The 15,410-nt window shown below is 38.3% G+C and overlaps 1 protein-coding gene across 2 annotated transcripts in view; it reads right to left on the bottom strand.

Moving 5' to 3' along the window:
- SLC2A13 (solute carrier family 2 member 13) overlaps positions 1 to 15,410 on the bottom strand; it is a 159,088-nt gene that overhangs the window by 108,232 nt on the left and 35,446 nt on the right. For both annotated transcript variants that reach the window (XM_035322975.1, XM_035322965.1), the window contains exon 3: positions 14,115 to 14,323. In XM_035322975.1, coding sequence (XP_035178866.1) covers positions 14,115 to 14,323 — 209 coding nt within the window. The remainder of the gene's footprint in view (positions 1 to 14,114; positions 14,324 to 15,410) is intronic.

Raw genomic sequence — 15,410 nt, 5'->3', positions numbered from 1 at the left:
AAAAAAAAAAAAAAAAAAAAAAAAAAAAAAAAAAAAAAAAGGAAAAAGAAAAGGAAAAAGAAAGGGAAAAGCTAAATTTTCTTGTTTGGGGGAAATTACAAGCTACATAAGTTACTTTACCAAGAAGCTTGCTGATGTATTAGCACAGGAGTAGTACAGTTACTGCAGTAATAGATGTTTTTTGTAAATATTTGCTAAGAAATATTACAGACACGGAAAAAATATATACAGCCCTTATAAGATACACCTTTTGTTGTCTGCTCTATCAACACAGAAAAATAAATCACTGAAGAGAAAACAAACAAGCAAACAAAACCAAACAAAAAAGACAATCATACAAACTCTCCCTAATAGACAAAGAAATCATAGAGGTTTGCAATTTGTATTATCAAATAAGTCTCTGGCAATATTTTTTCTAGTTGAACAAGTGAACTTTAAATGTTCTTGAATTAGTTTAAGTGTTAAATCCAAGTTTACTCCACGGGTAAAGTTTGGGATGCATTACTACAACACCAGCCCTAATGGTAACATAGAGTAAAAATACTTTTATGTCGTCGAAGGTTAATACTCTCAGTGGATCTCAGGCTGGAGCTGATACTTTTTTTCTCTGTAGCCATTTCAATTATCGTAAGCTGCTGGAAAGAATCCTGAAGAAAACCCTACTGTGCTCATCACCACGGCAACAAAATACTACACTTTGCGTATGATGCTGGGCAGGATTTACACAAAATTGATTAGTGGCTTACAATGGTTATATTTTACAATTAGAAATCTCTCACAATTTGTCTAATAAAACACTAATGTCTCAATTTCATTACTACTAAATGTAAGCAAAAATTAGGTCTAATACTGACACCAGCATAAACCAATATTCAAATTTGCAAGCACTTTAAGAACATAGAGGGGAAATTTTATCACCAACTAAAATTAATGCATTTAAGAAGAGCCACAGAGAGAAAAGAGGATTGTTTTAAATTATCCAAGTCATGATAAATGAAAACTGCTTTGAAACTGCTATGCTAAAATTGAAGACAGCCCTTCATGAGGTTCCTATCAAAAATACAAAAAGGCATGTACATTTTTTTTCAGGTTAATTTATCTCTACTAGTGTTAGGGAAGAAAGGAACAAAAGTTTATCAGCAGGGCAGAAGAGTGCAAGCTTATTAAAACTACATTTCAGAATAACTCTCAGTTTCAGCTGATAAGAAGAAAAAAGCCTGTAAACTCAAAGCATATCGGAAGCCCATATTTTAAAGTTCTTTTGTCATGTCATATCTCCTAGCATACCCACCATAAATTGCACAGTCTAGGGAACTGCAGCTGCATCCCCAAAAGGCCCATGGAGGTTTTCCAGAGCTCACCTGTTCAAGGATCTGCCTGCACCTCTACTGAGAATATCGTGACCACCCCCAGCCATGTTTCGGGGGGCTGCTGATGGTATGTATGTGGACCCAGGGCTCACAGAGCACCACAGATGATTTGGCTGCAGATGGTGGGGAACGTTTCTTGGCTGAGAACAAAATGTGGAACTGAGCAATGACTTCCCAAATTGGTAAAATACAAATTATTTGCCTCAGAATAACTAAACAACAACCAAAAAAACCCTGACCCTATAACTCCTTTGTAATGCTGCTGGGTTGTTTTATTCAAATATGGAATAAATTTAAGCTATATTTTAAAATGTCCCTTTTTGTTTATTTCAGGGATTTATATCAAGTAATACTTTATGTCAATAAATATTTTAAAACACTATCATTATGCAGCACTGGGGCACATACATTACTTGTAGGTGCCTAAGATTATTCATTATCCATAATTTGTTCCATTTATACACAGATTTATATAAAGCTGGGCAGTTTTTTCCTAATAATGCACCAACACCAACAGATTCACTGACAGCCCAGATACCCAAATCCCTTTCTTTATATCTCAGCTATTTGCTGCCGTATTTAATTTGCTGTTTTTGACACCGAGTTGTTAACCACAGTTACATGAATTACCAATAAACCAAGTGAGCACCTACTGCAAGGAGAGAAATGAGTGTGCCCCTCATGGATAATACCAGAAACTCTGCAAATTTAGGTTGTTATTTACACACTAAGTATTCTCAGGTTATAACTTTGAGAAACTCTTGCCTGTTGTGACAAAAGATTTAATGAAACCTGACGTTAAGATCAGCTGAATGATCCAGTTTCAGCCTTGTGTTGGTACCACACGTTCCCACCCTGCAAAGTGCACGTGAACATTTCTGGTGTTTGACAAGGTCTGGGTCTGTTAGGGTCAGGCACGACACATCAGTGTGTGAGTGACCAACAAGATACCATTTGGTTTTTATGTATGCACACACTATGCTTAAGTAACTGCGAATTTTGACTTCAAACATCATCTTACACATAAAATAAGCTGCCTATACTCCTTTATTTTAAAAAATATAGGAAAAAAAATGCAACCCTCAGACTCCTACAGTCTGTCCTACCAATTTTCAGAAGACTCGGAGACCAAAAAACAAACAGCTTGAAGGACACCAGCTATGACAGATGGGGGCAGGATGATTAATTTGAGGCCACTCATTCATGAATAGGTGGTATTTGGGTATTCCACAATGGATCATTCCTCTGGGAATGTGCTTCAGAGGGGTATTAGGCATGTAAAGCTCACAACAATCCAATCTAGAGATGAAATGGTGTCTCAGACCTCTTCCATTGTTATCCCGCACTGCAATTAGAGTAGGATAAACCTTTCTTACTATATTCAACTCTATTTATTTGCAGCCTGTGATCCCCTACCCACCCTGCCAATCTGGTGTTCTTTGGTAAATATTGCTTTAATTTATCTTCCTTTCCAAGGCTCTTAAGCCTCTTGTCTCCAAGTACCACTAAAAATAATCACCACTTAACAAAACATTAAAAATTTAAAGTCCCAACATACATGAAAGATGAAAAGGTAATACAAATCACCATTAAAGTTTAAATGTATTTGAAAATAACAAAAGATTTGCATAGCATTTATATGCAGAGTCCTATTTTTCCTAGACAGTGAAAAGAAAGAAAGAGAATTTAATGGGGGTAGAAATAAATACCAGGAAGAGCTTACACTTCCAAATTTTTTTTAAGTCATGTATGGGGCAATTTAGATCCATTTTTCTTTAATAGAAAAATTATTTTTCTTTGGCTACGGAATGAACTATTCTGCAACTGCCACCTTTATTTTAGACTAGCAACAGTCAGAACCACCTACATTTTAAATTTGATTTTATTGCCATAGAAACGTATATTTGCTTTAACTAAAAAGGAAGTCTACTGGCTTAGAGCCAGTAGGCTACTTTCCATATCATACACTACCAAAGATATTATAATTTACCTATCTATAGCCATACTTGCACTCTCTTAAGTGAGCTACATCCACCTCAACTACAATGAAAATTACATGTATTTTGTGTTATATATTTTGTATTTATATCTAAATGAAATCAAACTAGTGCAATCCACTGTATATCATCACAGGACAGGTTTTTTTTAGAATTATTTATGTTCTTAAATCAACTGAATTTCAAGTATGCTTTAGATGACTTCTGCTTCAATAATAATTTGATGCTTAGAGCAATTGCACACCGTTTGATCAATATTTGCAATTAAACTTTTCCATTTTCAATAAATGATGGCAAACAGGTCAAAACACACTGAAGAAAACTGTATTTTTGTCCTCTTTATAGCCACTGATGCCATGGAGAATGCAGACAGAAATGAAAGGTTTTCGGCACTCTGAAAAATAGATGTGTCTATTTATATGTGTATGTATATATTCATGCAGTTTAAGTACCGAAACAAAGACTTACAACCTTCTTTCTACCCCGAAGAAGTGTTCTGCAAGGTGTCAGAGCAAAGAAGTGCCTGGAAGCCCTCACACACCAATTCCCATGGGATCAGGGACAGCAACACAGCCCCACAGAAACCATGTGGCTGCCACCGGCAGAGCTGCCGGCAGGTCCAGGCTACCCTGTTTTACAGCAAAAATGCCTGTTTCATTATTAAAGGACAGAATAAACATGAAGCATGTTCAGTTAAACATAGCAAAGTAATTACAAGCAATCCAGCTACTTGAACTTTTGGCATTCTCTTAGTAATTCAACAAAAACTGCTATAAGAGAGGGGAAAAATAATAACGTACTAGGTCTGATGATGTTAAATATTAGCTGAAAGTCAACTCAACATGGGTGAATTGGATGCACACTAAGCATGGCAGGGAAAAGGAGACATTTTTCTAACACATTTAAAGTTATTCTGTAACCAAAGAAACTTACATTACTGGGAGAAAATTATTTCTTCATTCATAGATCACTACAGCTGCATGGTTAGATAACTTCCATTGACTAGATAAAAACATTTTCCACATGACTTTTGGCAAATATTTGAATATACTTAGGTATGGAACTATATTGTTTTTGAAAACATTATTTCTTATTCTACAGAATTAGAAATACTGAAGTGTGTCCAGAATTGGGATTTTTAAAAAGTTCAAAATGACCATTACACAGAAATGCAGTAATCTCTGAATGGTCAGTGGAAAACACAGAATCACACAGAATACTCTAGGTTGGAAGAGACCTCCAAGATCATCTCAACCTCTGACCTAACACTAACAAGGACTCCAACTAAACCATATCCCTAAGCTCTACATCTAAATGTCTTTTAAAGACCTCCAGGGATGGTGACTCCACCACTTCCCTGGGCAGCCTATTCCAGTGACTAACAACCTGTTCAGTAAAGAAGTTCTTCCTAATATCCAACCTAAACCTCCCCTGGCGCAACTTTAGCCCATTCCCCCTCGTCCTGTCATCAGGCACATGGGAGAACAGACCAACCCCCACCTCGCTACAGCCTCCCTTCAGGTACCTGTAGAGAGCGATAAGGTCACCCCTGAGCCTCCTTTTCTCCAGGCTGAATAAGCCCAGCTCCCTCAGCCGCTCCTCGTAAGACTTGTTCTCCAGACCCCTCACCAGCTTCGTAGCCCTTCTCTGGACTCGCTCAAGCACCTCCATGTCCTTCTTGTAGTGAGGGGCCCAAAACTGAACACAGTACTCGAGGTGCGGCCTCACCAGAGCCGAGTACAGGGGGACAATCACCTCCCTGGCCCTGCTGGCCACGCTGTTTCTTATGCAAGCCAGGATGCTGTTGGCCTTCTTGGCCGCCTGAGCACACTGCTGGCTCATATTCAGCTGACTGTCAACCAATACTCCCAGGTCCTTCTCTGCCAGGCAGCTTTCTAACCCCTCATCTCCTAGCACACAATTCGATGACTTCTAAAGCAGTGGGATGACCCTTTCCTCAGAGGACTGAGGGAGAGAAATTTACCAGAACAGTGGTTTCCTGGGAAAAAAAAAAAAAAAAAAAAAGAGTGCTAAAAGAGTGCTAGTGATTTCTGGTGACCATTCCTCGTTTCAGAGTGCCAGAGCAGGAAAGTTCCCAAAGGAATTGTTAAAAAAGAACACAAAACAGAAACCTGAAAACACAGGGGAAATGAAATCACAGTCTTGCTGATTTTCCTAAGAAATTTTAGTTTGGTAATTGAGCAATTTAGAGTTTTCTTTGTAAAGGCATCTCTAGAACATGACTGAAATACTGTTTAATATTTGTCAAAAACACAATCTCCGAAGAGTTTATACTGAAAATGTTAAGTATTCACTGCATTTGTTACAGCTTCGCACAGAAAAATTCCAAAGCACTGTAACACTTCCCAAACAAATATGTCTCAGGAAACTGCAGTTTCCCCACAGACAACTGACAAGCAGAAAGGAAGTCTAAATTAATTAGACAAATTATTCATTGTGAATTATTCACGCTGCATTAGTTACCAGACACACACGCTTCAACCATATATAAAACCCCCTAATCTGCACTGACATTTTCCAGGAGGCCAACAATATCTTGGAACACAAAAGGCTCCAATAGCACAATACGCTTCCTAGAAAGTGCTTTACTGCCAAAAAACAGCACATGAAAAGAGCAAGCCCACAGCCTCATTCATTCAGGTGACAAAAGAAGAAGGTGGTGCTCCCCGTCCCTATTCAGGAAGGAAATAATGCCGAGAGGAACCTGCTCCTTCCCAGCACCTTGCTTCTGAGTCCAGGCTGACACACTGAGCGCAGGTACCGGGCACTGCCATGGCTCTGAATTGGCTCATAAAATATAAGAAGCTTATTCTTATTTACTGGGCAAAAACACTAGATCTAAATACATATTCTGATCAAATAAGCATTGAAGCACCGCATCATTTTTCATGTATTTTCAGAAGGACAAAATTCCAGCAGCTTGCTTTCTGGACATAGGGAAGGCTCAAAAATATCTAAGGAAGCACTCAAAAGGCATAGTTTGGGAGTCACAGCAGCAACACAACAGCAAACTACTTTAAAATATTCTTTTCCTTTTTTTTTTTTTTTTTTAATCTATCTTCAGTCAAAGGAAATACAACACATACCACATTGCAGCATGCCAATCATGATAGACTTCAAATTGGTTGACAAGATTTACCAAAATGCTCACTGCATGAATATTTTGTATTAACTATCAGAAGACGTGGAAGGATAGGTGCGTACTTTGAGTCAAACCCCTCACAAAGACGAATACCAGAATAAAGGATCTTGAAAACAGAAGAGATTTTTTTTTAAAAAAAATAATAAAAATAAAAATAAAAATAAATAAACCAACAAAGTGTTGTTGTCATAAAACGCAAGAGAGAGATTAACATTGGACAAAATCACAGCCAATGTTTTGGTGAAGGTGTCCAAAAAGAATAAAGATTAGAGACGTATGATATGGACTTACATAAAAGGAATGGAGTCAAACTGCTTAAAACCCCTTTTGTTCCCTAATGGCTTCTTCCTATTAACAGAGTACTTCGGTTTCAACAGGTTGTACAAACACTGCATTAACGTTAGGGTCCGCAGACCCTAAGAAAAGCTACTGCTGTTGAAGAATCACTGACATCCAATGGCGGGTACCAAATTCCACCCTTGCACCAAGCCCTTCACCTCACTGTCAGCAGTGGAGGAAGAGTCAGCCCTGCACCTTCTTGGTTCTTACCACATTGAAAAGCAATTTTAATATTAATATTTTTTTGTGATTGTAATGATCACACTGAAGAGGCTAAAATGGCATCAGCAGTTTAAGTTTGCTCAGCTACGTGTTTGTGGTATTTACATGGAAGTGTTATTATAAAACCATTAAATCCATTTTAGAGCTTCCACTCATCTTGACAAGGTCAGAGAGCAGAGAAGCTACAAGATTGTCTCCAAATTCTGTTACAGAACCTGCTCTAAGAGCTAAATAATTAATCATATTACTAAGGTTAGTGAAGTGTTACAATTATTCCTTAGCAGCCTAAAAACAAGTTTTCCGCTATGCCCATTAACATTTTCACACAACACTGTATATTTTGTCCAAATCCCTGCTGCACATAAACATACAGCTCAAGCAGGAGCATCCAGCTCAGAACTGCGTATTCAGACCAGATGCTGGATCCAGCAGGGAAATGGTGAATATTTATATATTTAATTTTATTTTTTAAATTAAGTGAGCTCTTGAATTTTGCTGTTAGCGTGGTGTGTGCCCATCCCTCACACGAGTATACCCAGGGAATTTGACACGATGCCTCCTGTTTCTGGCAAAGCAAGAGGTGGCGTGCCTAGCAGCCTGATGGCTCCCCATGCTCAGCTGATAGTTCCCAACACTGTGCTCTGGGCACGCCAGCTCCAGCACTCCTCCATCAGTTATTTTCCATCCAGGCCGAAGATGAAGGTGATGTTACCAGAAGGCCAAGGCTGGCAAGGCTGGTGCATCACCAAGAGCCTCATGCCTCAAGCCAAGTGTTGTAACTTTCCTTTACACATATTCTGCTCATTCATCCTACCCATCATTAACATCCCACGCCACCTTCCACCACTACAGGCTTCTTTCTCTAGCCCACCTCGCTTCCTCAGACTGAAAAGCCCAACCTGTGTCTTAAGGACAGCTTACAGGTGTCTCCCACCATTCCGTTTTTCTCACATTTCTGTGCTGGGTAAGGAACCAGCCTTAGTACTCTTCAGAACAGGTTTCCCCTCCAGCAATACAAGAACCAGCACCTCCATATCTATTTATTTATTTACTTATTTTTTTTATTTCTACTCTTTTCTGATTGCTTTGTTCCTTTACCCATGCAGTGCACACCCATTTTTCTTTTTCCTGACCAAGAATGTTCTCTGCAAATCTTTCAAGTTCACTTCCTCCAGGAAGCTTTCCGTACAGCTTCATTAAAATAAAACTTACCCAGTGCCACCCTGCTTTTGTGTTTTTCACCTGCACCAACAGGGAAGGATCTGCTGTAAATGCAGTTACAAACGTTTGAAGTTTATTCCATGATAAAGCAGACTTTTAATAACCAGTCAAATTATACAGCTAAACACTACTTCTTCCAAAGCCCCAGTTCCCAACAAAACTGTTCCTGTTTCTAAACAAAATACCTTCTCCTAAACCTGTTCCTAATCAGTTCCTAAGCAAAACCTCGGGAGCAGCTGTGTCCAATGAGGCACTTGGATTTGGAGCAGCACCCAGAACTGCTTCCAGACTCCCAGCCCCACAAGCTACCTGAGATGAAGAACAGTAGTTTATACCACCCAAATGTCAGCAAATTCAGCTTCGATCTGTGAATGATGTCATTTGGCTTAAATAAAATCAGTAGGTGCAAACAGATTTTTCAACTGAAAACAAAGATTTCTCATTTTCCAGACTTCTAGCCTTAATTTTCTGTAAGCTTCAGAACCTGCGGACTAATACAAAGATAATGCTGCCAATGGAAGGTTAATTCTACTTCCAGAAACTTCAGAATGAATCTGAAGTGGAGAAAAAATCAGAATGACAACAACAACTAAACAGCAACCCTCTTACCTCATAATGGTTCTCTTAAGTTTTTGTGCAGTTTCATGCAGTTTCATTTTTCCCTGCCCTTTAGGACTACGCTGTACAAAATCTGTCTGGACCTCAGGTAAAGAAGAATTAGTTCCAGTATGTCCACCTGAAGCAGCATACCCTAAAGGAGCTCAGCTTCAGAGAGGCAATAAACGTCCATTTCCAGGTAACCATTTAATTGATGTAGGCACATTGAAAACCCATGTGACAGATGAAGGTTTTGGCCACAAGCCATTCAAGCAAGGTCAGCTCCAAACATCCTGCCAGGTATAAAATCTGTAGGGGTCCCCCAAAGCACACAGGAATTCACAAACTCTTGGCTACATCTGCAACCTGAAGGGATGAGCAGAGCTCTAACTTACCAGAAATGAACTATTATTTTTAACACATGGTACTACATTTCTAGGCATGGCAGGAAAAAAAAGGTGTTTTATTTTTTTTAAATAGACTGTATTTTTCAAAGGTCATATTTCTGAGAATTAGCCAGCCTTTTAAAAGGCTTTAAGGATAAAAGGAGAACCAGAAAAGCTTTTTATCTGTCTTTATCAATTGTTTAGTACAGTAATTCATACTTTCAATATTCCTTGGTGATTTTTGTAAAGGCTTTTTCTCATTATCTGATCATACACTGAATTGAGTTAGTGTACTTTCACAAGATCAAATGTCTCCATGTTTTACTTGCCTGCATTATCTAAATTTTAAATTAGGGAGGAGATCGTTTTTATGGCTGCAAGTAAAAACAAAACAAATTCCAGTGAAGACAAGTCCCCTCACAAGACAAATTTTTGAAAAACAGACAAGGAAATAATTCTGCAGCTCAAACAGTTAAAATATGAGAATGGAACGAGGACATTCCTTTCTAATACCTCATGAGCTGGCCATACTCCCCACGAAATTCAAAGGCAAAACCAAACTGGATCTGACCCTTGCATTGGTATTGTCACAAGCAAGCATTTCTGGCTGACATGACAACCAACCACATGGGATTTGGGGTTTTCTTGGACACATCCTCAGCCCAACTCTTTTATTCCTTTTGTCTGAAAGACTTCCACCTAATTTATTGGTTACAGGTAACAATAGCCACTCAACCCCATGAATGAGGGATTCATTTTAAATAAAGATTGGAGTCCCTAAAGCTGGAATGGCTCAGAGCTCTGCACAACCCTACTAGAGCATCACAATATTACCAACTTTCATTCAATAGATTCTAGCTGACATGCAATAACAATAAGCATATATATATCTTTTTGAATTCCAGGCATGTCAGACAATTGCATAGGATAAAAAGGACTCCCAGAAGCAAGGAGAATGTTACGATTAAGAATGAAAATAATGAAAGCTTCCACTATCTCCCTAGAGAGACAAGTGTCAAATGGTTGCAGCCAAAGCCATAGGCAGGAATACTGACAAGTTAAAATATTATTTATGAAGGAAAGTTGAAAGAAATATAAATATACTGTAGCCAGGAAGAACTGAGGGGACAGTTCTCTTCCCTGATAACATCCTATTTTAACTGACAGTTAACTGGATAAAGGTATGAGCTGAAAACTAATGGTAATGAGGTGATTTTTCCTTTATATGACAACACATTTATCTCCTGCAGGGAAATACAAAACCTAAAAAAGGAGACTGACTCACTGATCCAATGGCAAATTCAGTAAAGAAGTAAAGCAAGTGAAGCCTGCAGGAATAAAAGGGTAAGAGTGGTATGAATACATTGTTTTGGTCTCAAAAAAAAAATTACAGAATTACAGAACATTCTGGTATGGACAGAGAATGGTAGGTTAAATAATACCACAGTGCAATGATGAATTTTCTAAATCACTCTGTGGACTTCAACGGAAGCAGCACGGTTCCACACACCACTAAGCCCAACACAGCTTTTACGTGGAGAGAATTACAAAGCATAACATGCAAAAACATCTTCATGATCAGAAGTTGACTCTCATACATGCTTAAAAGCAGACTGTAAAACGTAAAGGTCCACCTGAGCAGAGAAGGTCAGGAGTCTCAACCATAATTCACAGGTTCGAGAAATGTGGAATAAATAGGGCTGGGGGAGGTTACACTGTTCTCCTAGGGTAATTATGATCCATGGCTACACATACGTTATCTACATAGAAATAAAAGCCTAGTCTTAATGCAAATGATATTTATTTTGTCAGGATGTTAAGTTAGTACTAAACTCATCACTACTGATTTTGTGTGAAATATCAGGCATCCTGGCACATCACAGCTCAAGACTGGCACGAGTGGGGCATGTGGAAAAACCAAGCAACTTAGAGGTACTTTCACTCAAAAAGATCATACAAATTGATACTTTTCCATGATTTTCTTTGAATGTTGGACATCTGTTAAACATCTAGGATTAGGAAGGAAGAATCACGCCTGAGCCCTCTCTTGCACTACAGTCCTGACATCTGAGAAGTTGTTTAAATATATTGATCAGCTGCTCTTGACCAAGGTTCAACTTGTCTTGTGCAAATGCAATGCCTTCCCCTTCCCATTTTCCAAATGTAAGGTTTTAACCAGAAAACTGTTGTGGACTTCACAACACCAGAAGTTACACCGCAAGCAGAGAAGAGAAAATGCAAAAGCCATGTTCAATACTGTTAGAGAGTTAACCTTTGCATAACCACTCACAGGGAAAGCGTCACAAAGATGAATTCCCTTCCTGATACCAACCTGAAATGCTGAAATATAAGCTGCTAAGCAGTATCGGCACTAAAGACTTCTGAAACCAAAGTCATTGCTCAAGGCATTTTTACTTTTTACAGAAGCTGTTGATGACCATATGGAAACTGCAATGCAAAACTCTGGTATTATGACAGACATTAAAACTAACCTTTTGAAAAGTAGCTTAAGCAACACAGATGAGGCTCCCCTGTGATTCATTATTTCAGTGACAAGAATAGTTGATGAAACAGTTATAAAAGACTTTACAGTTTTTAGTGTGGGACTGGACAATATGTTTTGGTAGAATTCTGTTACTCCCTTGTAGAGAAGGAGTCAAACACAGGCTTGTTTTCAATTAGAAAATGATGCCCTGAAGAACTGGCAAAGATGCTTATGTTATCAGTCAATGAAAAAGAAAATCTGTTCTTTTTCAAGAGAGGAAGTGACAGAAAAGGAAAAGACGCTATTACCTAAAAGTAAGCAGGATGATTTTTGATCTACAAAGTTGTATTTCGTCGAATTTCACATATTCCCCATTGAACAGCAAGTGGATTTTGTACCACACACACCAAATTCAACACTGACTATCCACATAACACCTCAAGAAATGAAACTAATTACAATTCAATACCACTTGTAAATACCACCTTTAAGTCACAGACAGGTAACAAAAATAATGTATGTCTTGATGCTGACATATAACATAACTTTTGACAACAATGAAGACTATGGCTGAAATGGGATGAAGTGCAATTACAATCAAGTTATAATCAAAATCAAGAATGACCTTAACCATCTAATGCCTATTTCCTAAGCATTTATAACAAGTGGGACAGCACATACTCATAACTACCCTCACTTTTTAATGCCGTTTGATGACAGCTCTGAAGATGTGGATTGCCTCTGAGGAAAACGCTGATTTCTCTCTAATCAAGCTTTTCCATGGGAATGTGCTTGACTTATCTAAACTCCAGCAAGACAATGCATTTTGGAAAAGAATCAAGAGCCCCAGAAAGCCTCATATCTAGCGTGCCAGTCCAAGCTATGGCTGCACTGAGGACTGATTTAATAACTGAGCTGGAGTCAGTCCTACTGCAGTCTTACAACAAAAATATATTTAATTTACAAAATGTGAAACAGCAGAATGAGGGAAGAGAGAGAGAATATGAATGTCACACTGTGTAGCCCAAGGACTACAAATACGGAACAGAATGGGTCAAACACCTGCTCCTTTTATTTCTACAAAGCAGAAAAAAACTTTAATACCAGACATTAAATGGCTCTCCATGGAATCAAACAGTCCAATGACTACTACGATCAAGAACCTTGGAACAGGACCCAAGCTGTTCTATGAAAATCCACTAAAGCTCTTTATCAAATTGACTTCAATAAACTTATTTTTTTTCCCCTGATTAAGATCAAAAAAAAAAAAAAAAAACAAGAAAAAGAAAAAAGAAAAAGATATCCAAAAGCCTCAGAAACATAATGGGAGAAAAATCCAGCCCTACTTAAAATCAGTGAAGAATACTTTAAAAATCTTGTCGCTAGAATGCATCAAATAACTTTTTCCAGATAAGTAAGTATTCATTTATTGAGTTTGGCCTTAGAGCTTACAATGAGACAATGACATTAGGTACTATCAGATGTCAAATCTCAATTCCTACAGCTGTAAAATAACTTGCATTTTTCTTTCCACTATCTCTGAGAAGTTACAGAACCATGCTATCAACATTTAAGGAAGCAAGAACTAGGATAAGTCTTACTTTACAGACTTAAGATTCCTACCCTAACAGTTCCAGAACATAGCAAAGAAAAAATACTTAGTAGACAAAAAAGATAGTCAGTGGAATGGTAATCTTGCTACATAAATACATACCAAAGTACATACAAAGTTCTGAGCAATTATGGCATAAGAATACAAAAACAGTGCAAAAGTATTTGATTTAGATGCTGCATTTTCTTGGGCAGACCAAAAAGACTTCAGCAGCTGCCCTCACTGGAAAATGATTTCTATATTACACGCCTAGGTTTGTGAATCTTTCCAAAGCCTGCTTACCTGGAATTACCATCAGCCAGAATATAAACTCCAGATAATAGGGGCATGTAAAATGCCTTCTGATCTCCCTAACGGCTGTTTGGTCTTTTCCACTGAGGAAAGAAACCAAACTTTGTTTTATTTCCACTCTTCAAGATGCTCACTCTTAAACTGAGTAATTTTCTGAATGCAATTCTCACATAGCTGCAGCTAGTATAAACTTAAAATCCTACACAACTTTAAATCCTCCTCGTTTAAAAAATCAGAACTAAAATTAAAACTGTAGGACTATAAAAACATCTGCTCACCTCAGAAATTACCAGTATATGAAATATTGCAAATAACAGCATTATTGTCAAGAAAAGCAAACAATGAAGCTCTCAAAGTCTACAACTTAACCGTTTTGTCTGATTTTTAGCTCCTCCCTGATACACAGAGATGTGAACAAGCATTCAGCATACCTGCTCCAACTTCTTTTTCTTCTTCTTCAATGTTGTTTTTGATGCTGTCATACTCCTCATCGATTGCCTGGTTGCCACGCATCTGAGACAGAATCCGCCGTGCTCTCTGAGTCTGGCCTTTCTGTATCAACCATCGGGGACTTTCAGGAAGAAACAGGAAACCAAAAAACTGTATAACTGCTGGCACAGCTGAAAGCCCCAGCATGTACCTGGAAATAAATAAACAAATAAACAAATTTATCATATTGGCTACAGAAGCATGCTACGAGAAGACCTGTGTAGAGCAGCTTAAGCTTACAAACCAAACCTCTTCCCTTCATATTCTTTATTGCCAGAAATTAAGCAGGCACGAATCCTATTCGTCCAGTACTGTAGAAAACAAGACCTTCGCTTTCAGTTCCAGTATGTCTCAGGATGAGCTGAGTATTCTGCTGTCGCTGGCCCAACAGCCACTGGTTCAGAGGACATTTAATCAGACTAAATAAAAACTCAAACATTCCAGTGGTTTCAAAACTGATAAACCCTTTTATGAAAATATAAGAAAAGAATAACAGAATAAGAAAGCAAAGACAGAGAGAACAGATGGGTACTGCTGATGACAAAAATGAGACTGAAATCCTGCTAATTGTTTTCCAGACCTATAAAAAATGATAAACTCCAAACCAGCCGGCCCTAAATGCTTAATTTGATCAGTAAGTATGTGTATACAGATACGCATTGCCAGGGAATAAGCCTCTTGTGTAAGAGGCTTTCTGTCTGACTGTAGACAGAAACACTGCAAAAAGTTCATTTAACCAGAGCTGCATCCATTTACACTAGATCTTTCATATCTCTCTCTTAAATCTTCAGGCAGCTGCACTGTTGTTTGAAATCTAAACAGCATTTTAGGTGCCCAGAGGGATTTTACTATAGACAGCATTAATGCCAGTTCTCTATTCAGCAGAGAATTACCTCTGGCAGGAGAGGTACACTTCCAGGAGCCAGCACTGACACCTGTGACAACACCCAGAGACACCACGATTTGCTCCGACTAAAGCAGGGTGAAAGCCTGCGGAAGATGAGCATACCACCTTCTTTCATGGGTGGTTCTGATCCACCCCCTTCCCATTTTTATATTCCTTCAATAACAAGAATTATGGAATACTATGCAATTTTGTTCTGCTTTTTAAATCTTTTTCCCTACATCTGATAAACCATTTGCGCTTGACACATTATTTTGGCTTCCATTAAAGTCGTTAAATGCAGCTGGTGTCACCTGTGCATTATTGCAAACAACACAGGTTTCAGATCAGTTGT

This window comes from Oxyura jamaicensis, chromosome 1 (genome assembly GCF_011077185.1).
Source record: "Oxyura jamaicensis isolate SHBP4307 breed ruddy duck chromosome 1, BPBGC_Ojam_1.0, whole genome shotgun sequence".
Classification (NCBI taxonomy): Eukaryota; Metazoa; Chordata; class Aves; order Anseriformes; family Anatidae; genus Oxyura; species Oxyura jamaicensis.
This window is presented reverse-complemented; position numbering and strand designations above follow the sequence as displayed.